This window comes from Dasypus novemcinctus, chromosome 10 (genome assembly GCF_030445035.2).
Source record: "Dasypus novemcinctus isolate mDasNov1 chromosome 10, mDasNov1.1.hap2, whole genome shotgun sequence".
NCBI classification, from domain to species: domain Eukaryota; kingdom Metazoa; phylum Chordata; class Mammalia; order Cingulata; family Dasypodidae; genus Dasypus; species Dasypus novemcinctus.
The window spans coordinates 127,239,129-127,264,542 of NC_080682.1; the positions used below are offsets into that span (position 1 = coordinate 127,239,129).

Here is a 25,414-nt window from a genome sequence, read left to right on the forward strand (position 1 = left end):
CAGTTTCTTTTGTATGCTCTCCTAGTGTTTTCTTAATATCCTTAATCTCTTCCTTCAGTTCATTAAATTGCTCTATGATATAGGTTTTGAGAACTTTGATTAGTTGTTTGATGTTCCACTCCTCTTCCTGGTTTTTTGTTTGTTCATTGGATTGGGCCATGTTTTCCTTATTATTGGTATGGTTTGCAGTTTTTGTTGCTATCTGGTCATCATTTTATCTTGACAGGTTTATTCAGTTGATTAGCTTCTTCATCTGGTCTCAGGGTTTATTTGTTTTTGTGTGTGTGTTAAGTCTTCTCTTTGTCACTTTGTTCTTCTTCTTCTATTTCCTTGTTGTTGGCTAAAGTTCCCTTGAAGGAAAATATTACTGTCAGAGAAAGGAAAAGGGGTAAGGAAAAAAAGTATAGTAGTAGTATTGATAGTAAATGTTAGCAGAAGAACCATGTGGGATCTAAGAAAATAGATATTAAACTCATGTAAGCTGTGTAGAGTTATAAGAGTAAAAAAGTGAGTACCTATAATGAGATAGTAAACTAATTATAAGAAAGAATATAATATGAATTAAAAGGCCAGTGTGGTCAGGAGAGAGGGAAAGAGAAAAGAAAGGACAATAATATAAAGAGTGAATAAAAGATAGAAAACAGAATAGAGGTATTAGAGATAAAGAGTCAGAAAAATTGGTGGCTAAGCAAAGAGAGGTGGAATGTAAGAGAAACAATAAACTATTGAGGATAGAAAGAGGTAGAGAAAAGGGGATAGCATTGGTAGCCAAAATCAGTACACACAGAAAAGAGGAAATCAAGGATGAGGAAGCACAACAAATAAGAAATGCTACCTGCAGCACCTAATGTAAAAAAAAGAAAAAAGAACAAATAAAAGGGAGAAAAAAGCAAGAAGAAGAAAAAGAAAAGAAAAAAGGACCACGGGGGGATAAAGAGGAAGGAAAAGCAAGGAAACAAACCAACAAAAAAGACCAGACAAGGCCCCAAGTAAGGAATCCTCTTTGTAATTGAATAAACTGCTTATTCCCTTCTCCCTTCCTCACTTCCCTCTCTTCCAAGACAGCAGGAAGGCTGTGTGAGGGCTCCTGTAGGAAATTCAAGTGGGACCCTGGTGAACCAACTCACCTGAGAAAATAATGTCTCTTAATTTCTTGAGAGAGCACCCACCCCTTGCCAGGAACCCTAAATATGCCATTGGAAGCTTGTAAAGCACGTCCTACTGTCCCTCTCCCTTAGGTGTGTTACAAGGGGGCTAGTCAATTTTTTGACTCCCCCTTCTCCCAGACCAAGTTTCCTATCCCAGGCTATTTAGGTAAATCGGGCTCTCTGCAGATTCGCCTCTCCTTTCTTCCTAGGTTCTCCCCAAGCCAGATGGTATATGCTCCTCCAAGCTAAAAAAAAAGGCGGGGAGGTGACCAGAAAATTGAACCTGCACTCCTCGGTCCCCTCTGCGCCTCCCACCAAAACCCTCCCACTCCCGTAGTCAGACCAGATGACTAACAGATTCCAGGGAGTGCTGGGTTCAGGAAACAGAAGCCCAGGATAATTCAGCTCGGGGACGTGGGACTGTGGAATGTGGGTTACAGCGGTTCAGGGAACACAGGCTTCGGGATCACGCGCTTGGGGGACACGGGGCTCGGGAACGCTGCCACTCGACCGGCAGCTTTCAGGGAACACTGCGGCCCTCGGCCTTAGAAGAAGGGTTTTGCCTTCCCACAGCTTCCAGCTTCAGTGTTAGAAACCCAGTTTTACCTTGAGCAGGCACTCCTTTTGTCTCAGTCTCCGCAGATCGACGTCCAGACACTTCCTGCTTTGTAGGTGCGCGAAACAGCCTGCTCTGGCAGGATTCTGTCCCCACTCAGCCGGTCCGTCGCAGGAGAGATGACAAGGTGTACTTACCCGGATGCCATCTTGTGCCCCCTCTATGGAATTTTTAATTTCAGTTACTGTGGTCTTCAGCTATATTGGGTGCCTTTTATAACTTCCATCTTTCCTTTGATATCCTCTCTGTATTCATCTGTCCATTTCCATTAGTTCTTTGTCCGATGTTTTCCTTTAGCTCTTTGAGCATATTCAGGACTATCTTTTTAATGTCCCAGGTCTGGTCCTCTTCATTGATGGTTTAATATTTTTGTTTGCATGGATCATCATTTCTGTTTCTTTGTATATTTTGTAACCTTTTGTGGAAACCCGGACATTTTGATATTTTAATGTGGTATCATTGGAATTTAAACCCTGGGGCATCTCTTCCTTATGCCTATATCCAGCTGGTGTTAGGACAAAGCTTTCCTTGAATGCCATGAGCTAAGCAAAAGGAAGGGAGGGCTGGAGGGAAGAGGAAAATACCTGTCCCATTCTTCACCAATTGACCTAATCAGGTGCTCTCCTTCTCGGCGGGCTTCTCCATACCGTGAGTCAAGAGAGCAGCCCAGGCCAAGCCCAGGGAGGCCCTAATTCTTCCTTGGGCAGGCATCTCGTCTTCCCATGGGCATGTGCGTGTGGCCCTAGGAGTCACCTCCACACACCCGTTCACGCAGTTCCCAGTACCCCCAGGAATCCATCTTCCCACGTCCCCAGCCCTGCGCGGGGAGCCCTGCAGCCAGCCGGCCCTTGCCCCCAGCACCTCCTCCTCCCTCAGAGTTCCGTAGGAGAGCTTGGTGAGCAGGCGAGGCCGCAAGCAGATGGGGCGAGACCTCCAAGCGCCCAGCCCGGGCACAGGGTTGCTCTGCTCCCCCCAGGCCCTGCACCAGGGATCCACGCCCGAGCACTGGCGCTCCACTTGGAGCTGGAGTGAGGGTGGGCGGCGGGTCTGACTAGGGCACCTGGAGGGCCTACCACTCTTACGCAGCCTTTTTTCTTGCTTCGGCACTTAACCTGTTACTGTAGTCCTTTACCCTTGTTTCTGAGGAAGCTGTTTCTGCCAGTGCTTGCGGGTTGATCAAAGCCTCTGCGCAGGCATCGAGCGCTGAAGAGCCTCTCTGTGCCAGTTTGACTGGAGCGTGAACTCCAGCCCCTTTTTCTTTTCTCTTATTTATGTAGCAGTTTTTAAGCACTGATGTGCATCACCATCACCTGAGGACCTTGTTAAAAGGAGACCGGGGCATAGTTAGGTCTCTTGGTTTGTATGGAAAAAGGAGGTAGAATCCATTTACTTGCCTCTGTCATCTACTGACCATAACAGAAGAACTTTGTTAGGTCACTGAATCATATCTGCAAGTTCCTGAGATTACTACCAAAAAGATTTCTCAGTAGAAAGTTTGAAAACAAATAGGCCCACACTGCATCTCCATGTCCAATAAGCCTCCACGGCGGTTCTGTGCACATACAGAGAACAACCGTTTCTTGGATGCGGCAGATAGTTGAGGTGTGCAATGTTTTCAGCAAGAAAGTGCCCCCTCTTAAGGTGCTTATGCTTTGCTGGGTATTTGGTGTACCTGATCTGTAAGGGTCTTGATGGATGCGTCAGACGCTAAGGTCCTGCTTTGTGCCGAGCGGGTGTTGAGTTCCGTCCGTGTAACGTATGTGGCCCCCTCCCCTCCCAGCTGACAAAGTGGGTCGAACGGGGCTTAGCCCACTGAGCAGAGGTGGACAGAGAAGGGAAACTATATTGTACACATACTCGGATGAGCTTTGAGGCTTATGAAAAAAAGTTTTCTTCAAACACGAAATAAATCTAGCTCATTTTTGTACCTTGAAGAAATCTCGTGGTAACTATTAAAAATATAGATACTACTATAAAAACGCAAAACCCTACAACAGTCAAATTATAGGCAGACACAGAAGAACATGCTAGAAGTTGAGAATTCACTGTTCACCTAATTTTGGGAGCACATGAAAAGTTTCCATATCCTTAAAGAAGATAGAAATTTGGCCCAGTATACAATATATGAAATATGAGCCAGCTCACATTCCTGGGATAGTTACAAGTCAAAAGGTTTTATTACAGAGTTTATAAAGCAGTTGCATGTACCCTTCTTTGGGTCTGAAGAAAGAGAAAAGCCAGTAACTAATAGTTGAAATAGCAGAGTAATGATGGAGGCTATGACCTGCAGCTGAGCTCATCCTACTTGTGATTTGAATCTTATGTGGTAATGTCCCCAATTGAAATTCTCATGGACTAGAGGTCTGAATATTTCCTAATATCCAGCCTAAAAATCAGAGTAAAAAACCCCCATGGTTTTCAGTTGTATGGTTTATGAGCAACACAGAGACGAAGCTTATTTTAGAGTCTGTAGTCATTACAATAATTACAACAATAAAGCACCTAATGTTTATGTGCTGCCTTGTGGTTTATGAACCCAGAAACCTTATTATCCCAGTGAAGTGGGATCAGATAAAAGAGGGTCCTGGAGTTCTTAGCAGCTGGCCACGATCACACCCAACTGGTGGGTAGCAGTCCCCTCTCAAATTCACATCCAGGGCGCCCCACCCCCCATATCAAAACTGCCTCCCCGAGTTATGCAAGTCCTCACAACGTCTAAATGAAATCTGTAATTCAGCAAACAGTGGTGGATGCTGGCTTCAGATTCCAAGCACTAGCTGCACGTTTGTCACTATGTCCCTCTTTGGGCAGCAGCAGATATTTCCTTTTCAAGGCAGCCAGACGCTATGGGGATGATAGGAGCAGAGGGCGGTGGCCACTACCTGTTTGAATCAGGACATAAAATACAAAAAAGTCAAAGGAGCAAGGAAATATCCTGCGTATTTGCTTATACACCCCAAATTCACTATGTAATTGCTGGTACCACTTCTATTTTTGTACTTAGGATTTTAGGTTTTGCACTGTTCTCCTTTGAGCAAGGAAGGGAGGGGGCATTTTAAGTACATATCTGGGTACAGAAAATCATATGCTTCTACTTTAACTGGAAGGATTTAAACAAGGGTGCAGTTCTGAGGCAAGCTTTAAAACTACACTTCTCATTTCGCCAGGACTTAGGGGGAAAGAAGCTTTGATTTTTTTTTTCTTTTTTGTACCTGTATAACAATGGTAGTAGGACCACTGTCATTGAAAAATCTTGAAATGGATATAAAATGGTGTCTGCTTTTACTGGCTTTGTAACCTTGGGCACATCCTCTTATTTAAGCCTCAATTCCCGTATTTATAAAATAGCTTTAATATTATGTATTGTTTATATAATAAGATTATTGTCATGAATTAAATGAGGTAATGCATAAAAAGGTCTTAGATTTTTCCTAGCGCATATTAAGCTGTTGTTGTTCTTGTCAGTGGTTTCCTTGACATTCTTCCCCACCTCCAAGAAGGAAAAAAATTTTTAAAAACCTACTCTTTTTAATATAACCTTGAGATTACCCACTAATTTTTTTCTTTTATCTTTACAAAAGTGTTACATATTATTTGTAATCAAATAATACCTTAATATTGCCTTTACTTGACTTTATATCAACATAAGGTAATGCTGGGGAATAGCAGCAACCTGTTATTTTATTATTTTTAGTATTTAATGACTCTTTGGCTTCCAGAAGAGGTGTCTAATGCTGTTCATTTCACTGGATTTCACCCATTCCCTGGAGAGCCATCAAAAGTAACTAAGAGCCTCTTTCTCTCATTCTATCAAGTAATGAGCTCACTGATAAGTTCTACTGCCAGTCTAATAGAAAGATCTGAGAATCAGAAAGCTTGGGCGCAAGTTCAGATTCACTATAACTCACTAGCACTGCAGCCCTGAACTTGCCGCTTAACCTCTCCCACACCCAAAGAACTGAGGTGTCAGCGGGGCCTCCTCTTCTGCCTTCATAGAACCACTGAAAGTTATTCTAAAATAGTAATGCTTTAGATCACTTAGTATCATTATGGCAGACTTTTCAATAATATAATTATTATTAATAATAGGGCCCAGGCCAGGGCAATAAGATCATAAATAATTCTTGGTGAAAACAAGTTAATTTTTATTTAAAAAAAAAAAAAAACCTTCTTTCACAGAGGCTAAACAATAGATACCATGTTTCTTCTATTTAAAAATAAAATGCTAATCTCACCACTTATTTTTAAAAATCCAATGCTTTTCCCCCTCACCATGTTAACATGAGCCCCCCACCCAAATTTAAAGTCCTAAAGCCCTTCCAAAGCCTCACTACTTCCTGTCCCCATGGATGTAGGATCATGAGAGCAGAGCCTAGACAGACAAGGGAGTCCAGATGGGAAGAACAATCAAGGAAGAGTCTGAAACAGGCAGTTCAGAACAGCACTGGACAGGTGGGGCTGTGGAGCAAGATGGCCCGGGGTCAAGCCCACACCAGCTCTGTGGCCACGAATAAGTACACCAACTTCTTTGTAAAATAGAAATAATAGCGCCTCTATCATAGGCTTGTTTTGTGAGGATCGTTCTTGTGCATAATAAATGTCACAGACCGTTAGCTCTCCTCCTCATCATCATGAGCATCATCAGACTTCAAGTTTTGCACGTTTTCTTGCAAGTGTGCTCGTTTTCTCAGGTCTAGAACAGACCGCTTGCCCTGCGTCCTGCACCATTACCCCGCCTGGGTGCCGAACCTCTCCTCCATTTCCCGTTCACCCGGCGCCGGCTACCCTGTAGTTTCAGAGATGCCCATGCACTTCCGGCTGCCTTTTCTGTCTTTGTGCTCCTGGAGCCTGTCGCAGTCCCCGTCCAATGGTATCCTGGTCGGCCAGCTCTCTAATAGCTCCGATTTGTCGTGATTGCCAATTTTGGTGGTGATTGCCAGGGTTACTAACTGGGCTGCCCAGCACCTGACTATTTTTCAGTCGCTCTCATGACCCTGAAGGAGCTGACTCCAGCACACACTGCCCTTCCCTGGGCACTCAGTCACTATGAGGAGCTTAATCAGTCAAGCAGGAGGCTTTGTCAAGCAGGACTAGCTATCCCACAACAGATAACGAAAATGACAAAATACAAAATGAAACGTGTGAGGGAAAGAGTGCAGCACAAGTAGTGTCTCATTTTAAATTCTGATTTTCCAAGGCATGGCAACATGAAATCACTTCTCTGCAATCAGATAAGAAATCAGTCCCATGACCATAGTTAGAAATCAGTTTCCATGCTAGTGATCCAAAAGTCCTTTATTTCTAGATAATTCTTCCCCAACCCACCCCTAGCTGCTTCTGGTACAATTCTAAGGGGCTTGCAGAAAAAGAGCTGGAGAGGGATAAGTTTTACGTGAGTTTACCCACCTGCCTTCCCTCCCTCCTCCTCAGTGGTGTGCTTTCCAGAATCCTGTAGTGTAGTTGTCTAAATGACAAGCCACCCTGGTGAAGGACCACCAGGTGACACGAGAAGCATCTTGTACCACCTCAAGTGCTTTCAGCAATCCCCAATTGCATTGGACTGGGAAAATTCTTTTCCCAAAATCTAGGTGAGGGAAACCCAAGTAATCATCGTTCAAAACATTTACTTTAGAGGACTGCATCGTGCCCACAGGCCTCAGCCTGGCCTTCTGTGGACAAGGCTGGCATCGCCAGTGCTCTTTCCGCTGGCCCTCTGTGCTCCCTAGTGCCGGGAGGCTGGGGCTCCTTGGGAATGTAAATGCTTCTCTCCTGCCTCCCACACCTGTCTCTGAAAATGACTTTCTCTCCCTCTGACCCTATGAGTGTGTGCACACACACGATGTCCTGCTCATGGGCATTACATACAGTGGACCAGGTCAGATGTCCATGAGAGCATACATTATTTCAATTTACAAGTTTTTAACAATCTTCCACCTATAGAGACCAATCCATAAAGTTCCAGCCTCAGTCACTAGCCACTCAGAGAACACAGACTAGCCAGGAGCCTTCGAGTGAGAATGTGGATGGTTCTTTCCAGGATTTACAGCAGAGCTTAGTCTCGTTGGTCATTTCAGGGTAATGATGGCAGCTTCCTCTCTCAGCCCCATTAAAATGCTCTCAAAAACTCAGAACTGAGGAGAACTGAAACACCAGCATAAGTTTGGAGGTAGAGGACAGATGAGCAGGTAGTAAGGAAGATAGAAGATACTATAGTAGAAGCTCTGAGAAACCTGATTCCCAGCTGGTACAGGGAAAAGCTGAGAGCTGAATCTTCAAGAGACTCAGGAACTGGGGGACACCAGGCACTTCTGAATAGGAGGTGATTGGGGAAAGTACTTAAAATAAGAATCAGGGGAAAGTCTGTTCAAGGGGCAGTTAGATTTCCAGCTTTCCAGCTTGTCTGCACGGCCAGGCACCAACTCCCCTACCTTGGCAAAGCTTGGGGTTTTTTTCTCTGCGGATGTGAGCAGGGGCTATAAGTAAATATATGCTCACCTGGTGCTGAGATCCCACACCCTGAATGTTAGAAGCCAAGTCTTCTTCCCTAGGGCAGGCAATAAGAAGAGTCCTCTCTGGGGAAACTGTCCAACTGACAACTGACAAGCCCCAGTCGTGTGCTCCGAGCTTCCTGTCAAGACTTTGGTATTCCAGTGTCCCACTCTAAACTAGGAGCTGGACTCAAGGTTGACCAGACAAGTGAGGAAACCCTCTAACCTGAAAGCTCAGACCAAAACAAAGAAAGCGGGAGAACAACTTGGAGGAAGCTATATAGGGAGAAGACGTCAAAAAAGTATTATTAACATCTTCTGGGAGACAGAAATACTGTAGCTACAAAACAGGAACAGGATGCTGTGTGTTAAAACCACAAACAAAAAACCTTATCGAGCAAAAAAGGGCTCTTGGAAAATGAGAGCATAAATGAAAAACTCAATAAAAGTTTCAACAGATAAAGATGAGGAACTCTCACATAGTGAAGCAAAAACCCACAGAGATGTAATAGAGAAATGATAAGAAAACTAGAGGAAGGGCCAGGAGGTCTGAGATCCATACAATAGAAGTTCTATAAAGACAGAACAGGAAAAACAAGCAAATCATCACTGAAATCAATTTTCCCAGTTCAAGGATGAAATCTTCCATATTGAATAGGTCCGCTGAGTACCCAGTAGTGGTTGAAATAGACCCACTTGTCTATAAAATCTCAGAAAACTGGGGGCAGAGAGAAAGATCCTACAAGCTATTGGAAAGAGAGACAGAGAGAGAGAAAATACAGGTCATATATGAAACATCAGGAGCCAAAATGACTTGTGACTTTCCAAAAGCAACATGAAAAGAATATTTGTTTCCCCCTAAAATCTCTTACACAGGCAATCTATCAAAGAGGTGTAAGGGTACAAGAAAGACCTGCTCAGCTATGCAAGGCCTCACAGAACTTATTTCCTTTAAACCCATTCTCAGTCAGCTACTGTAGAGTGTGTTTCAACAAAATGAGAGGGTAAACCAAGAAAAAGGGAGAAATCAAAATCCCCATTGGAGAGTGGGGACTGCATTCAGCACGGCAGGGCAAGTGAACAGCCACTCAGCATGGTGCCAGTAGAAGGCCTCTGGAGAGCCTTCCTTGGAGTAAGAGATACAGGATGCCAGGTGCAGCTACACATGCAGAGACCCAGCTGGTGAAGAGTTTGGAGTTGAATTCACAATAGGCACTTAGAATATAAGTAAGCAAAAACACAGGGCAGTTATGAACTCCAGGAAAGACAAAAAGTTGTGCAAGAAAACAAAAATAATCATGGCTTCCATGGCTTAGTGTTTCATTGTTAATCATAATAGTATCAACACCAATGATTGATTTCACCAAAATTACATTATCACAGTATTTGGAGAAGTAGGGGGCTTCAGAAGCATGTCCCTATGTAATGGGAAACTGAGGGGTGGAAATAAAAGCTAAATTCTGCTCTCTATAGTGAAAAACCAGTATGTCTTGTCCAAAACTAGAATAATCACAGAAAAATATGGAAGTAAATACTGAAATACTGAAAAGATTGGCAGGTCACCTCTGAGGAGGTGTGTTTGGGAGGGGATTCTGCTGTTGTACAAAATAGACCTTGTGGAAGTGAGTTTATACAGATGCATACCTTTAATAAGAGAAAAGCAAATCTTAGTGTTTTTTTTTTTAGAACATCCTTATTATTCCTCACTTCCCCCTCTGAGAAAGAATGCTATCTCCTCATAACATCTGACCCAGTGTGACACGTAGTAATCTTCACGGTGGGGTTAGAATACATTCACACGATGGGTTCATGAGATGAGCCGGGAAAGAGGGACAATCGGGAGCTAAATAAGTGAGCCGGGTGATGGACGGACGTCTTCCCCTGCCTGCCTGTGTCAGCTGAGGGACCTTTGGGTGGATGCGTTTCTCGTCGTGCCATCCTCCCCTCACCTCCTCCATGGTGAGGGTCTCAGCTCTCCACCAAGGAGCAAGGGCACAGGGTAGACAAAGGACCCAGGGGTGGAAGTAGCTTGGTACCAAGGGTAAACCACTTCTAGCTGGCCACCTGCTGATAGCATGGGGGAAAGCGCCTTTCTCTCCATCTTGAGCCCTGTTCTGGGAACCTCAGGCTCTTAACCATTCTCACTAGCATGCGTGTATGCAGCTAATTGGGTGGATTTTGAGGACTAGCAGTGGAGCCAAATGGTTCCTAGGCAGTTTTTGTGGCGGGATGTGTTCCAGGTTCAAAATAACCCACCTGCTAGCCCTCTTTGGAATCAGGGCTGCCCGTGGCTCATGTGTCCCCTGTTTCCCTAGGCTATCAGTGTACCTGTCTCTCACAGTTCACCGGGAGAAACTGTGAATCCCAGATCACAGCCTGCTTCCCCAACCCCTGCCGGAACGGAGGCTCCTGCGACCCGATTGGAGGCACGTTCATCTGCAGCTGTAAAGAAGGACTCACTGGGGTCACGTACGTAAGCTCCTGAGGCCGTCTTCCTCTAGGCTGCTTTCTGTTGCTAAGGAAAAACCAGGAAACAGCGACCTGGGAGAGAATCCTCACACTTACTTGTCAGGCCAGAGATTACTATCTTCAGTCTACAAAGAGTGCTTGCAAGCAACCAAAATGTTTACAGGAATTATTTCTGGGCAGTGGGGTTATCAGTGGTTTGTATTTTTTACTTCATACTTCTCTGCATTTTCAAATTTTTACATAATTACTGTATAATCTGTAACTAGGAAAACAATTCCTTTCAAGAAAGTCATCTATGCCACCTAATATTTCCAGTATAATGCTGAGGCAGATGTAAAAGCCTAAAACCCATTAACTGGACCCTGCTGCCCAACACCTTGTGATCACTCAGAAAACGAAACTTACCGTTCTTTGCAATCCTTTTTCCCCCAAGAAATGCGGAAAATTAAAATGTTAGCCAGATGGGAAAGAAATGTTTTAAGTTCCTAGTAAAATGGCACTTTCAGACGTCCTTGATGGTTTTAGAAGTATATATGTAATCTCAAGCAGGTGATATTCTAATTAGAGATCAGTCTTATGTCTTCATTAGAGCAAATCTCCTGAGGATTTTACTAGGAAACACTTAGCCAACTTTGAGTCATTGGCTGTAATTTAAAGTCATAAAGCTGCATTTATTTTTAAATACTCCATGATTCTGACTGAATTTCCGACTGACCTGGCCTCAGTCTGTTCCAATTAGGGGTGCTTGACTCCATTTTCAGAGGTGAAATACAAGAAGGTAAGTGGTCAGGCCTCTTAAATGAATGCCGCAGAACAACTAATGAAGTAGAGAGACTGGAAGAAGGAAAACAGGCTATGTTCTCCAACAATGATAAACTAAGAAAGAGGAAGACTGTACTGTTTGCCTGAGAATTATTCTCAAAACAAATAGTAGTCATGGATTGCTTTAAAGAGAATAAAATAGATTTTCTTAGAATGCTTAAGTAATTTTTTTCCTGATGTGTTAGCATTAGCTTTAAAAAAAAAATGGGATCAGGAAGATACCAGATATGCCACCTCCACTCCCACCTGCTCCCTGCCCGCCAGCTTCCCAGAGGGACTAAAAATTATTGTAACATTGGAGAAGAATGTCAAAACCGGACTCTTTCCTCTCTGGAAACCTCTTGACGGTTTTATAGGTTCAAACTCTTAATCTGCAATTCAGTGACTCCAAAAACTTCGAGAACTAAGAGGGGTTTTGCCTAAGTCAGGGTAGCAGCCCTGGACACAGTCTGTGAGAACCTTTCTAGTCTCCTCCCTCATTTGGTGGCCGTGGGCGCCACTGGAGAAGGACGTTGGGTTCCGGGCTCCAGCGCCCGCCCCGTGCCCGGCTGGAAGGCAGGTTCATAGGACACGCAGGCCTCAAGATGTAGGCACTGCAGCTCCTTCGCAAAGCCCAAAATGTTAAGCGCTGGCAGGCACTGGCCCGTGGGTCGAGTGCCACCTGCCACTCTCTGGGTAGGGGCGGGAGGTGGGAGGCGGCCCCGCGCCCTCGCCCCGCCGGGCCGTGCGCCCCGCTCCGCCCGCAGCCTCGGGCCCTCCGCGCGGCGCGCTGCAGCGGCCTTTGTGTTCCTCCCGCAGGTGCGAGGAGGACGTGGACGAGTGCGCGCGCGAGCGCTGCGAGAACGGCGGCGCGTGCGTCAACGTGTTCGGCTCCTTCCTCTGCAACTGCACGCGAGGCTTCGCGGGCGCGCGCTGCGGGCTGCGGCCCGTGCTGGTGCCCAGCATCCAGGCCGGCCACCCGTACGTGGGCCGCGAGGAGCTGCTGGGCATCGCCGGCGTGCTCGTGGGCATCTGCGCGCTCCTCGTGCTCTTCGTCGTCTTCCGCAAGAAGGTCTTCCGCCGCCGCGGCTCGCGCCACGACGCGGCGCTGGGCCGGGACCCCGCGGCCGCCGCGCTGCTGCGCAAGAGCAACGGCGCCTTCCGCGGCCTGCGCGCCGCCGGCGACGCGCGCAACCTCTACCAGGAGGTGGGGCCCCCGCAGGTGCCCGTGCGCCCCATGGCCTACACGCCGTGCTTCCAGAGCGAGGCCCGCGGCAGCCTGGACAAGGCGGCGGACGCGCTGGGCGGCGAGCTCCAAGAGATGACCACCTTTCACCCCGAGTCGCCCCGCGTGCGCACGGCCCGGCGGGGGGTCGTCGTGTGCAGCGTGGCCCCCAACCTCCCGGCCGTGTCGCCATGTCGCTCCGACTGCGACTCCATCCGGAAGAACTGCTGGGACGCGGGACCCGAGAGTGAGTCTGCAGGGCTGCGGCCTGTGTCCCCCTCCCGGGTGGCCCGGAGCCTGCTGTGGGTGGGGCACCGTGGAAGGAAAGGAAGGGATGGACAGAGGCCGCTCGTGGAGGGATTGCTGCCCGTGTCCGTTCCAGCATGGCATTGCGTTTCACACCGGCCTTGAGATGCGGCTCTCGTTCTCCTCTCCATGTACAGATGGCGGGCCTGAGGCTCAGAGAGGGTGGCACGATGTCCAGGGCCGCACAGCTAGGGGGAAGGGTCAGGACTGGCATCAGGTCCCTCCTACCCGTAGCATGTCTCTGGGCACTAGCACCAGCAGCATATACACCGGAAGCAGGAGGACAGAGTATGGCAGGCCTTGGAAGACCTGAGGAGCAGAGGGGCATTGGATCGGGGTCTGGGGAGAGGAGGGCACTGCGCACAGAGGGCCCCGTGGTCAGAGGAAAGCAAGGTGGTGAGACCAGAGTGGCCCCCGAGCGGGCTCCGGCCAGGTGGTGGCTTTCCTTTTGGGGGCCTCACCCAGCAGTGTGCCAGGCATAGGGAGGAGCTGCAGATGCCAAGGCCCCGTGTGGAAGAGCTGGGCACGGGAAGAGCAGGGAGGTCCATGGAGACGGCTCAGCGAGCACCAGGGAGGACGACCCTGTGCAGAGCAGCACCCTGGCGGGCTCCTAAGGAGGCAAATGGCACGATCTCAGTTGTGTTTTTAATAAATTGACTCTGGCGGATCCACGGCTAAGAAATTAAGGAAATTAAGTCCAAAGAAAGAAGGACGCAGAGGCCGGTAAGGTGGCCGCAGTGAGCCAGGAAGTGAGAGGTGGTGATGGCGTTCCCTGCCCCAGCGTTCGTCAGGACGAGGCCTGCACGCGGCTCGTCATCAGACAGGTGTCCTTAAGTCCTGGTGACACCCTGGGCAGCAGGAGATTCCGGCGGCAGTGGTGACTGCTGTCGACTCGGGTAGAGGGCTTCAAAGGCAGCCAGTGAGCACGTGGCTGCAGAGATCAAAGCAAGGAGCGTGCGTTCCTCCTGGCCTCTTTCTAAGCATGCCTACGATTCCTGTAGGGAAAATCAAGTCGAGCAGGGAACACCGCAGCTGCTCAAAGCAGCTTGATGAGGGGAGGCCTGAGGGGTCACCCAGCGAAGTGTGTGGCTCTTGTCCAGGAGCGTGTTCAATCCTGGAAGTGGGGACATCATCTGCATGGAGGAAAGAAGCTCAGGAGGGAGCAAGAGTAGAGGGAAACGATAACTCTGCTCCTCAAAACAACTCTGAAGAATGGTTACCTGCAGGAGGCAGGCGGGAGGAAGAGGCAGCAGAGGAAGAGGAGAAGCGCCGAGGGAGAGGAGAAGCGGAGGGAGGAGAGGGTGTGAGGGCATCAGTGTCACATGCTGAAAAATAACCATAAGAACAGTCTAAAACACAATAAAAAATGGAGCTTGACGCCTAAAACATTCTCGCAGCGTCCCCAAGAGGGTTTCCAGGGAGCCCCTAAGCTGATCCAGGGTTGAGGATGAAGGGGTTGGCCGGGAGGGCTGGCAGCCAAGGAGCAGTAGCCGGTGATGATGTGGGGGCACCTCCATCAGCCCTCACGGCGCCCCATGAGCCTCCCTCGCCAGCCTGTCAGTGCACACGGAGGAAACTGTGCCTCAAGGCTCGACTCACCCACGGGCTCCTAAGAGGCACTGGAGCCAGGGGTCAGAACACCGGCATGGGACACCAAGGCCCCGCTTCGAGCCAGCATTCCTCCCGGAAGGTTGAGCGTGAAGGGGGGGCAAGAGGCCGCAGAGAGCCGTGGTGGAGGAGGCCGGGACGAGTGCTTTGTGTTTTAGTGCCGACCAGCAGTGCTCACTGTGGGCTCCGCCTTCCTGGACACACATGCTTCGTTTGGCCATAAGTATAGTTCCTCTTAGAGTAGCTGTAGAATCAGACTTTGTTGCAGTCTTGCCAAACCGCTAGCTAATAGAAAGGCTCTTTGTTAACCTAGCGATGGAGAAGGGGTGGGGGCACCTGGATGAAGAGAGGGGGGAGGTGCTTGAGCCTGGCCTGGGCCTCCCTCTGCCCGGCACTGGCCCCGCGCACACTCGGGCGCTCCCGAGGCCCCTCTCACGTCTCTGCTGCCTGCTGCTGGGCCGTCTCTGCACTTCCGCAGTTGTTTACCCAGCTCATGGTTTTGCTGTGGCCTCTGCATCGACGGCACCTGCCAGCAATGCCACCCTCTGCGGAAGAAGCAGTGACCTCTGCTGCCAAGAACAACTCTTGCCTTAATCACGAGCCTGCTTCTTTTTATGCTGTTACCTGACGTGATGATTTGAAGCTTTTCCTGGTGATCATTTCTCCTGCTTCATAATGTGACAGCTTTATTTCCAGAATCCACCTCAGGCCAAAACTCAGATTTCCCCCCAAAGTATTGTTGGGTTTTTATTGAATACATTTCCTTCTCCGTTAGGCAAGGCAGAGTTAGCTGGCAAGACCATTTCTGAGTGACTAATTCATTTTTCACTTGACAACTTCAAGATACTGGCCGTTTTTATTGCTTCCTTTAGTCCATCAAATAAGAAAGTAGCCTTGTCGTGTGTGGGTGTGGGTATGTGTGTGTACGGCAAAGAGGGAGGAAGTGTGTGGATCAAGAACTCGTCCAGAGGCTGGCTGCACCCTTACGGGGTGCCGGGCGCAGCATATTGTTATTCCTAAAATGATCCGACACTGCCCTCTAGAAGTACGGCTGAGAACTTCAGCACTCCCCAGAGGTGCAAGTTAGGAAAAACGTAATGGCATTCTTGCCTATAAAATATTTATATCCCTATTTTAAAAGTAATATCATTTAACCTCGTGTTGACACTGCATCAGTTCATGTAAATGATTTAAATTAACTCTGAATGGCAAAGAGCAGCCCAGCCGCTTCATCCTCCTTCTCTTGGGCGCTTCACTCGGAGGAGGGAGGAGCTCCTTTCGGCTGTCAGCTCTCTGGAAGCTCATTTCCGTGGGTTAAGGGTTTCGGTCCAGAATGTAAATCATTTGATTGACAGACCTTTGCCCCCAATGGCACAATCAATTTTCTATTGTGGAGCTAAATTATTTTCTCCAAAAAATTGGACCTCTGAAGTGACCCTGAAGGAGCAGGGCTGGAAGTGCGCACAAGGTAACCCGCGTCATTTCTGCTTTCCCTTCGCTCCGGCTGTCCACGAAGACAAAGGGGGCGACGACCCGGGAGAAGCGCCCTGCTTCGCAGACAGCAGTAAAGGCAGCAACTCGGAGGTCCAGTCCCTCAGCTCCTTCCAGTCGGATTCTGGCGATGACAACGGTAAGAGGTCCCCTCGTGTGCGGGGAGCCTGAGTCCTGCGCTGGCGGCTCTGGTGGGCGGAGGGCGATGTGACCAGCTCTGTCCCATGGGGCTTGGGAGCGTGCTCTCAGCCTTCTGCCCAACTCTGTTGCTGGGTGTCATTGCTGAAGGGGCACCCGGTGAGCTGCAGCTGTGAGCATCCCCTGAGGCCTTGACCCGGTTCACAGCGGAGCTGCCTCACCCCAGAGGACACCCCTGGCAGGCTGCGCCCCCTTCCAGCGGTATCTCCAGTGTGCATCGCCCCCCCCATCGTTAGGAATGCGTTCAGGGGCAAGACCCCCTCCCCGTGGTGCCAGTGGCTTCTTCACTGGGCCGCAGCCCCCTTGGAGTCCTGTGGGGACGCTGCGAGTCAGCTGAATGCTGCAGGCAGGCCCTGTGGGCTGCGGACCCTGCTGCCCCCCCTTCTCCTGTGGACCTGTCTGTGTAGAAGGTGCTAGCGATGAACTGGGTTTCCCGAGCTGAGGAGCCACTTTGAGGGGCTGACGGTCTCCAGGGAAGGAAGGGGCTAAGGCAGTGAGCGCTTTCCATTTGGACAAGAGCCAAGAACGATTTCAAAGCATCCTGCCCAGAGACAGGCAGCCCTACCCCAGCCTAATACTGTGAATCATCTTCCATTTATCAGCAGTTGGAAAATACCAGATATTTATTAATTTACGCAATCGTTCGATCCATAAACCCTTGCTGAGTTTGTCCTGTGTGCTGACCCTACACTGGGTTGGAGGGTACAAAGTGAAAAACAACACAGTAAAGACAGGAAGAAGTGAGTTCTGAGACTGTGGGCTCGGTCATAAAAGTAAAGCATTCTGCCTGCACACATCCTTGCCCCAACTCTTTTCCACGTCCTTCCGCAAAACCTGGCACTCCTGATGGTCAGAGACGGCTGGGGCAAGCAGCCGTGGAGCAGCCATCTCTGAGGTGTGGAATGGCGCCTCCAGTCTGGGCCGACTCCTTTCCTCGGCCCAGCCGGAAGACAAGCTGCCACTGGTTTCGTGCTGTAAGGAAGCGATGGAGAGCTTAGTCTCCCTTCCAGCCTGAGGCCCGACGCCAGCGACGGGCCACGCAGTGGGCGCACCAGGTGGCCTTTCCTGCGGCCGTTTTGGTGGGCCCCCTTAAAGCAGGTGGCATTAGGACTTCTCAACCTCGTGGTTTTAGTGTGACCACTTCTGCGCAAGCTGCTGTTGTCAGGCGTTAGAGCCGCCTGAGAGACCACAGAAGTCCCCTGCCCGGATCTAGATGCTCAGAACGCCGCATGCCAGCTTGCCTCCTCGCCCGCACGCGGGGCAGGGGCAGCGGGGCCCTGGGTCTCTCTAGGCTGTTGGGCACAGGTGAGTGTGTCAGTCCTTGCAGAGGTCAGGCTCCATCCGTCATTCTGACACTGGCGCAGAGCAGCATGAGTGACCAGCCAGTGATGACCCGGGCACCGTGGGAGGTAGAGGGACGTCAGCCGGAGCTAGAGGGGCCACTGCCATTGCCCTCTGGTTCCGCTGGGCCTCCGGGTGCAAGGTCACGACCAGCCCTCTGGGAGCTTGCGCTTCCTGGCCCCGGCCCCACACTTGCTGCGTTTTCCTTCGTTGCAGGAATCCCCCGGGCCCCTAGATACAGCCTCCAAGGAAGCTCCGCCCAGTGAGCCCTTGGGGTGTCTGCCTGCTGCGGTGGTGGTTGCTCTTGTAGTTTAAAGAAGTTAACGTTTTGTCGTAAAATATCTGACTAACCTGAAGCTGTCCCCCTCTGCTTTTCCTCACCACAAGCATCCATAGTGACCGTCATTCAGCTTGTCAACAATGTAGTTGACACTATAGAAAATGAAGGTATTTACTTTTTTACTTCCATAGCATTTCTTTGTGTAAAAAGTTATCCTTTTATGAACCTGGAGAACATTATGTTGAGCAAAGCAAACCAGACACAAAAGGACAAATACTGTATGATTGCGTTACTATGAACCAAATATATTGTGTAACATACTGTATGATTTTTAAAAATTATATGTATCCAGTACATTTAAATGAAAAAATGTATGTTTTTATTATTTTTTTTAAAAGTTATCCTTTTAAAAATTTAGATTCCTTGTTACTTTGGCCAAGGGGTGATTTTGATCATTTGACAACAAAGGGGGCAGTAAGCAGATAGTTTCAAATGACATGTTGGATGTTTATTGACTGGAGTAAATTTTACAATTCTGAGGGGGAAAAAACCCACCTAGTTGATACTTCAAAATATGTGGGGTACTCTTTCTATAAAATCCCTTCCAAGAGAAGAGTACCCAATGAGTAAGAGTCTAGATTAATATGAAATTCATTCTTACATTCAACATGCATTCATTGAGCACCTACTGTGAGGTGGGAACACTTAAGACATCATTCACAGTGCATCATTCACAGTTTATGGGATTATTTCAGTCAGGTAAGTTTTATTAATGGCATAATGAGATAGAGCCTGGTGTTGATGGGATTGATCTAGTTCCTCCGTAATAGTGGGGAGAAATGAAAAAGGTTAGAATCAGTCTAGGGCTTTGGGAGCATATTTTTGCATGTTTTGTTATTGTTATTGTTTTAGTCATCTAAAGTGTTCTCTTTATTCCTGCTCACATGGCTTGGGTTGTCAGTTTCACTTTTCACTTTTATTTAAACAGTGTCTGTCATGGACCAAGGACAGAACTACAATCGAGGTGACTCTGCCCAGACCCCAGCATAACATTTAACTTTGGCGTTTGAGTTGCTGAGTTCATTCTTACCATTCCCTCTCCTGCCATCCTTTCTGAATTTCTTTGATCTCAGTATTGCATGTTCCAGGGCCTCGTGTGCTCAGTGTTGGAGGTGGAAGCCCCACCCGCCTTCTCGCACACCCTCGCTCCCTGCGTGCGGTTGCCCGCCGGCCTGCACATCCCCCTGCCCCTGTGGTCCACACAGCACCCTGGCACATCTCCTTGCGCAAGCATGCCGCCAGCCTTGCTCTGCACGGGGCGCGTGGGTAGGCAGCAGGCACAGGGCGGGGGGGCACCGTTCCCAGAGCACAGCCCTGCAGCCCACCTGCCGCGGCGTGGCTGTGCGTGAGGCTCTGCGTCACCCCAGCACATCTTCCAGAGTTGCCGTCACCTTGCCGTCCCCTGGCCAGAGCATGGCAAGCCCCTGGTAGGCCCTTGGAAGTAGCATGTGGCTGACCCTGGCTTTTCAGGTTCTCTTATATGTTAAGAATGCATGTCAGGCCCCTTCTCTGCTCCCTGCCCAGCACTGCCCCAGCTCCAGCTTAGAGGAAGTTCACTGCCGCGGCTTTTCTCTCGCAGCCTATCACTGGGACACCTCTGACTGGATGCCAGGGGCCCGCCTGTCGGACATAGAGGAGGTGCCGCAGTACGAGAGCCAGGACGGAGGGTCTGCGCACCAGGGCAGCCCCCGGGAGCTGGAGAGCGATTACTACCTGGGCGGCTACGACATCGACAGTGAATACCCACCCCCTCATGAAGAAGAGCTCTTGACCCAGGACCAGCTGCCCCCTCCCCTGCCGGAGGACTTCCCTGACCAGTACGAGGCCCTGCCACCCTCCCAGCCTGTCTCCCTGGCCAGCACCCTAAGCCCGGGCTGCCGGAGGAGGCCACGGTTCCACCCCAGCCAGTACCTCCCTCCTCACCCATTCCCCAATGAAACCGACCTGGGGGGCCCGCCCACCCGCCCTGAGTTCAGTACTTTTGCCATGAGCATGGACCAGGGCCCGGAGGCCACGGTTCCAGCAGACAGCATGTCTTTATCCTTGCACAATTCCAGAGGCAGCTCGTCCTCGGCTGTGCCGGGCCGCCGCGGCCGGGACGAGGCCGAGGTGGCCGGGAGCGACTACGAGGGCCTGGGGGAGCTGGGCCTGGCCAGCCTGCACATGCCCTTCCTGGAGGCCCAGCACCAGACACAGGTGTGACGCCCGCTCGCACGCACTGCTCGGGTCGTTTCCGAGGCGGGACCACCGGCTCCGGCGCCACGGGCAGCCCGCTGAGGGAGAAGGAAACGGAGCAAACGGAGCGCTTCCCCCAGGGACTTCTTCACGAGTAACACTGGCACAGGCAAGCTCGAGTCCAGGTGGGGGACACTAGAGGCCCAGCAGTGGGTTCTGAGCGGCGACTGGTAGTCTTTGCAGCACATACCTGCGTTCAGGACAAAGAATGCACGCTGACTTTTAAAGGAGGAAAAGACGTTCCACCCACGGAGCTACCCACAGGAGATCTTTTAGCACTTTGTGCGGTATTGTGCCCTGGAAACTTTGACAGCATCGGTCTTTGCAGTATTAATAACTGGCAACAATAAAAAAAAAAAGGCATTGTTGCATGTAATTTTGAGCCAATGTGTGGGGGGATAGTAGTTACAGTTGTTGGAAGTTAGTCTCTTAGGTGAAAGAAAAGAGAAACAGAGGTATCAAACAAGAAAATGGGCTGAGGCCTTTAAAATCTTTTTTTTTTAATCTGCCCAATTTTCAGCTATACAATTAAGTTTGGCTAACATGTTTAGTATATTCAATTATTTCTCTTTGGGCATCCAATATCATATAGTTAGGCTGTACGATCTTTGAAAACGGTATTTGGGTGCCATTTTGTGGGTGAGGGAGAAGGTTAATGTCGTTCAAACATTAGAAAGAAGGTGACCCTCTGGTTTTGTTATTTCTGCTAAATGTTCCTGGCCATAACCACAATTCTGACATTGCTATAGCAACTGGCCTTTGTTCTGAGAATCACAAAATGAACTGGTATGTTAGAAGGAGAGATACTTTCAAATATAGCAGTATTCCCAAATTGGGGGGTGGGGGAAGTTGGGAGAAAATATATTACGTTGAAAGTTTTCAGCCTGGATAATTACAATTCTTGATAATGCAGATTAAAAGTACTTGCTATTCTAAATTGATAACATCATCACTATAAATGCAATTACATTAAAAAAGGAGAAAGTAGATTAGCTGTATATAAATTACAGCAGCGTGTGCATGGGCCGACGTACAAGTCCGTGCTCGCCCTCAGTCGGCTGCTCTTGAGGACGCGAGCGGGAAGGGCTGGGCGTGCGCTGTGCTAAAAGAGCTGGCAGCCCGGCGCGCGTGTCTGTGATGTTAGAGAAACACCAAATGCCACGTTTTACCCCAGATCAGCTAACTTTATTTTGGGACTGCCTTTTTATACGAACTGAAAGCCAAACTGTGCTTTTTAAAAACAGTGTTTTGTTACAATTTTCCAGATCTAACCTCTATTTGAAAAATAAGTAAAGTGGTTAATTACACCCCAGACTGCTCCTCTCACCTGACCAGTGGGCTTCAGTCAGATTATGCTACGTGTGCAGGGGCAGTGGTGAATGAATGCATACTTGCTCTATCTGCTTAAGGAGCAAATCTCTGTCCACAGTTCTGATGACACCTGGCAGGGGTGTGTGAACTGTACTGTCTTGAGTCTGTACCATCAGCGAGACATAGTTTTAGTTTCAGTTGTGTATATCCACTTCTCCATAGAAGTCTGTTTTTGAACTTGATGGGGAAAAAATCCCTTTCCATTCCCAAGATTCCTGAGTATGTGGACATACATCACAGGTTTTTCAGCCCTTCTCCCCTTCCCATCTCTTGTCAGACTCTACTCATGGAGGTAGTATCCCCACTGGTCTTGAAATGAATTTCACTAAGGCCACTTTCAACAATAAAGTCCTTGGTATTTTTCTTATGTAAGAAGCACATTTACAAGAATCATGGAGAAAATGACAAACTAATGGTCTAAGTAGAATCACTCTCACTTTTAACAATGCAATGACATAAAAATCATCAAAGTAAAACCAACAATTGATTTCTGCCCCCAGGAAATATTAGAATGAGATTAATGCTTATGAGTCACCACTGCTTACACAGCATCTCTTCGAGGGAGAATGCCTGAGTAGCGCAGTAATAAAGAAATAAATAGATCCTGATCCAGTTGTGAAATCACTGAAGAAAATTGTGCCCACTGTTTGCTGTGACCTATATAAAATACCTCTTTCTTCAGGATACCTCCCCCTGATTTTCTGCAGAGTATTTCTTCAGCTAAATGTATACCAGACAAGCCCATATTATGTTTCTATTCATTATCTTTAAACATACAATGTCTCTTTGCTTTTTGGAAAATCAGATTTTCCCATAGAATATGAAATGGTTTGCAATTAGACCAAGGTGGAGCTAGGTGGTCTGACCTCATACTCAAAGAGCTGGAAGTGTCCTTGTGATCTGCTAGTCCAACCCCCTTACGTTATAAAGGAAAATACGCCCAGTGAGGGGAGTGAACTTGCCCAAGCTCGCAGAGTTAAGTGACTGAACTCAAACCTGCTAATTTGACCAAAACTCTTTATGACACTGCCCATCACCAAACTGCCTGGGGTATTGTAACTACCTGAATCTGCAGGACCCTCTACCCATCTACTTTGGAATATGTTAGAAACAAGAACTGACAGACTATTTCAAAGAAAGGTGCAATTACAGAATTCACACATTTCTTTGGACATTTATCAAAATGCTGCTTTTGCCAAATAACTGCTCTCTAAAATGGGGATGGGATGATAATTACACAATTGAACTCAGACCAGTCATACATTGCGATGAATACCTTTAATTATAATATCTACTAGGTACATTTTTTTTCCTTTTCTTCCCCACTGTCAGTATTAGTGTTTGTTCCTCTTCCCTCCACCTTAATGGAGCAGTTAGTGTGGTTTCCTTTTTCTAGTATGTGCCACCCCCTAGAAGCCCTTTCCAATAACCTGTTGTAGGTGCTTTGCACAAGTTATGGTTTGGTTGAGGGTAGCTGGACTGTTGGTAGTTGACATATACAGTAAGCAGAAGCCATGAGACAGTAAAAGTTGACAAAGAAAGTAGGTTCTTGATTTATTCCCTTTCTTCCCTGAGTATTTTGCTGCTAGGTTCCATTCCATGTCAACTTTCCATGGGCTCATGCCATACTCATCCATGAAATGCCATTGTAGAAGACTTAGTGATGTAAATAAGTCCATGCATTTGGGGTGTAGGCCTGGAAAGGGAAATTCATAATGCCTTCCTGGAATGTATGTGGAAAAAAAGCAAGGAAAATAGGTATACCATTGACACCTTCCTACTTACTCCCTCCCAGCCCACCCATTGTCCCCATTAATGCTGTCTTCATATCAAAGTCAGGGAATTGAGAAAAGAGATTATCAAAATGAACCATATCAGAGTTAGAAAACACTTTCATGTGAAATAATTCAGGAAGACCCAGTGTTCATTTTATTTGTGCTCTCCAGATAATTGTCTGATCTCCAATCCACTGCCCTTCTGGGGCACAGATTTTGCTAAAGTGGTTAGACTTTTATGTTTTTTGTTTTTAGTTTCAAACCATGGGAAATGGAGATCTGAAAAGGCATTTTTTTTTTCAGTGTCATCATTTTGTGTGGTCTGTGAGAAGATAGTTAAGTGTTTTTGCTGGTTTGTGTTCTACAGCATTCAACTGCACATTATTCTGATGAAAATCCACAGATTTTAAGCTTCTGGTTATGTAAATCAGGGTTTAAAATCACCTATTGTGGACTTGGCATCAGTTAATATTTAGCCAGCTGGCTAGGAGATAGGAAAAGAAGATAATTCTTTTCTTCTGTAATAATGAAAAGCAATAATTACAAGTATGTAATATTACACAAAGGCCATAATTAGTCTCTCCCAGTGTTTAGGATGCACTAGAGAATTGTATAGTCATTTGGAGTGTGTTTGGACCCATTCTTGTGTGCTGCAGTACCTGTCCAACAAGCAAATACCTGAATTGCTACTATTTAACAATTTTATGAGCCCGTACTACTGCATTTCAGGAAGTGACAAGTATGTTTGGAAACGGAAGCAGTTCTATTTAAGCACTGTATCAGAAAGATTGTCTTGTAAATTTACCTGTTGCAAACAGGCTGATTTGTAAAGATGTACGTTTTGGTGTTTAAAATGTTTATAAAATTGTATATAATGGTTTCAGTTTTCCAGGCTTTTGTAGATACTGTGTTTGATGCCTATCAGGATGCTTTAATTTGGGGGGTCAAATATAATTCTAGGTCATCCAAGCTGTTGGTCTACAACTTTTGAGGTAACTACACACAAAAAAGGATTTTAGATTGGAAAATGATGCTTTTAATCATTTCAACATGTACTGTAATCATTTTTTGGTATCACTGTTTTCATTTAACTTTTTCTGTTTTCAAAAAAGCATTTTTATTGACATTTTTTTAAATGAATGTGTTTTGCCCAATTACTAAGTATCTGATTTTTATGCCATTTCAAATTGAGAATGAGGTATGTCAGTTCTTCACACACATGCACACTCGCCTGAACTTGCACACATATCACATGCAAACCTTATGCAAAGGGGAAAGCTGACACTTGAAGTGAGTCCTGTCCTTCATGGAACTGGATGATTCGCGCATATGTTGTTGTCAGCAGAATTCTGTCTTGTGTTCTTTTTCTATAAAATGAAAGAAAAACAAACAAAAAAAGGGAAGGACATTCCCCAACAGTGTACAGGTTTGTAACTGCCAAAATTTGATGGTTAAAAAAATTTTTCAAGTAAAAAAAAAAAAAAGCAATTGTGTTCATTTTTTTTTTTAAACTGAAATATTTATTGAATGAATAAAACAGCCATACAAAACACTAAGGCAGTACAGATGCATTGACAAATGAAGTTAATGTAGCTGCAGTTCCTAAGAGTCAGAGGCATTGGTTAATGGCTGATCCCTACAGAGAATTAACCGACGTGGCCTTACTTAATCTTAACAAGGATATTTAGGAGAGTCTGTCATCCTTCTCCTTCCTTCTTTATCTTTCTTCTTTGAGCCCAAGCAAACAAAAAGAAAACCTTTATGAGTGCCTACTTCCTGCCAAGCCCCATTCAAAGCACTACACTACTTACTTAAGACACTGAACCTATTTAAGAGTCTCCCAGTCTAATAAGCACATACTTACGGAGATCATTACCATACAGAATAATAATGAACTGTAACTGTGACAAATAAGCACAAGGTACCAAAGATACCAGACTAGTAGGAAAAGCACAGATGCCTGGGACAATCAGCCAGGAGATGGGAAAATTGGTATCGGCAT

The 25,414-nt window shown here is 47.4% G+C and overlaps 1 protein-coding gene across 2 annotated transcripts in view; it reads left to right on the top strand.

Annotated features, from left to right (window-relative positions):
• Positions 1–24,900, top strand: part of FAT3 (FAT atypical cadherin 3) — a 539,827-nt gene extending 514,927 nt beyond the window's left edge. Inside the window, exons 23-28 of one of the 2 annotated variants that reach the window (XM_071218314.1) lie at positions 10,568–10,721; positions 12,342–12,994; positions 16,178–16,291; positions 18,079–18,138; positions 18,960–18,995; positions 19,611–24,900. In XM_071218314.1, coding sequence (XP_071074415.1) covers positions 10,568–10,721; positions 12,342–12,994; positions 16,178–16,291; positions 18,079–18,138; positions 18,960–18,995; positions 19,611–20,233 — 1,640 coding nt within the window. In that variant the 3' untranslated portion in view covers positions 20,234–24,900. The remainder of the gene's footprint in view (positions 1–10,567; positions 10,722–12,341; positions 12,995–16,177; positions 16,292–18,078; positions 18,139–18,959; positions 18,996–19,610) is intronic. The other variant, XM_071218315.1, reaches the window with a different exon arrangement.
• Positions 24,901–25,414: the final 514 nt, after the last annotated feature.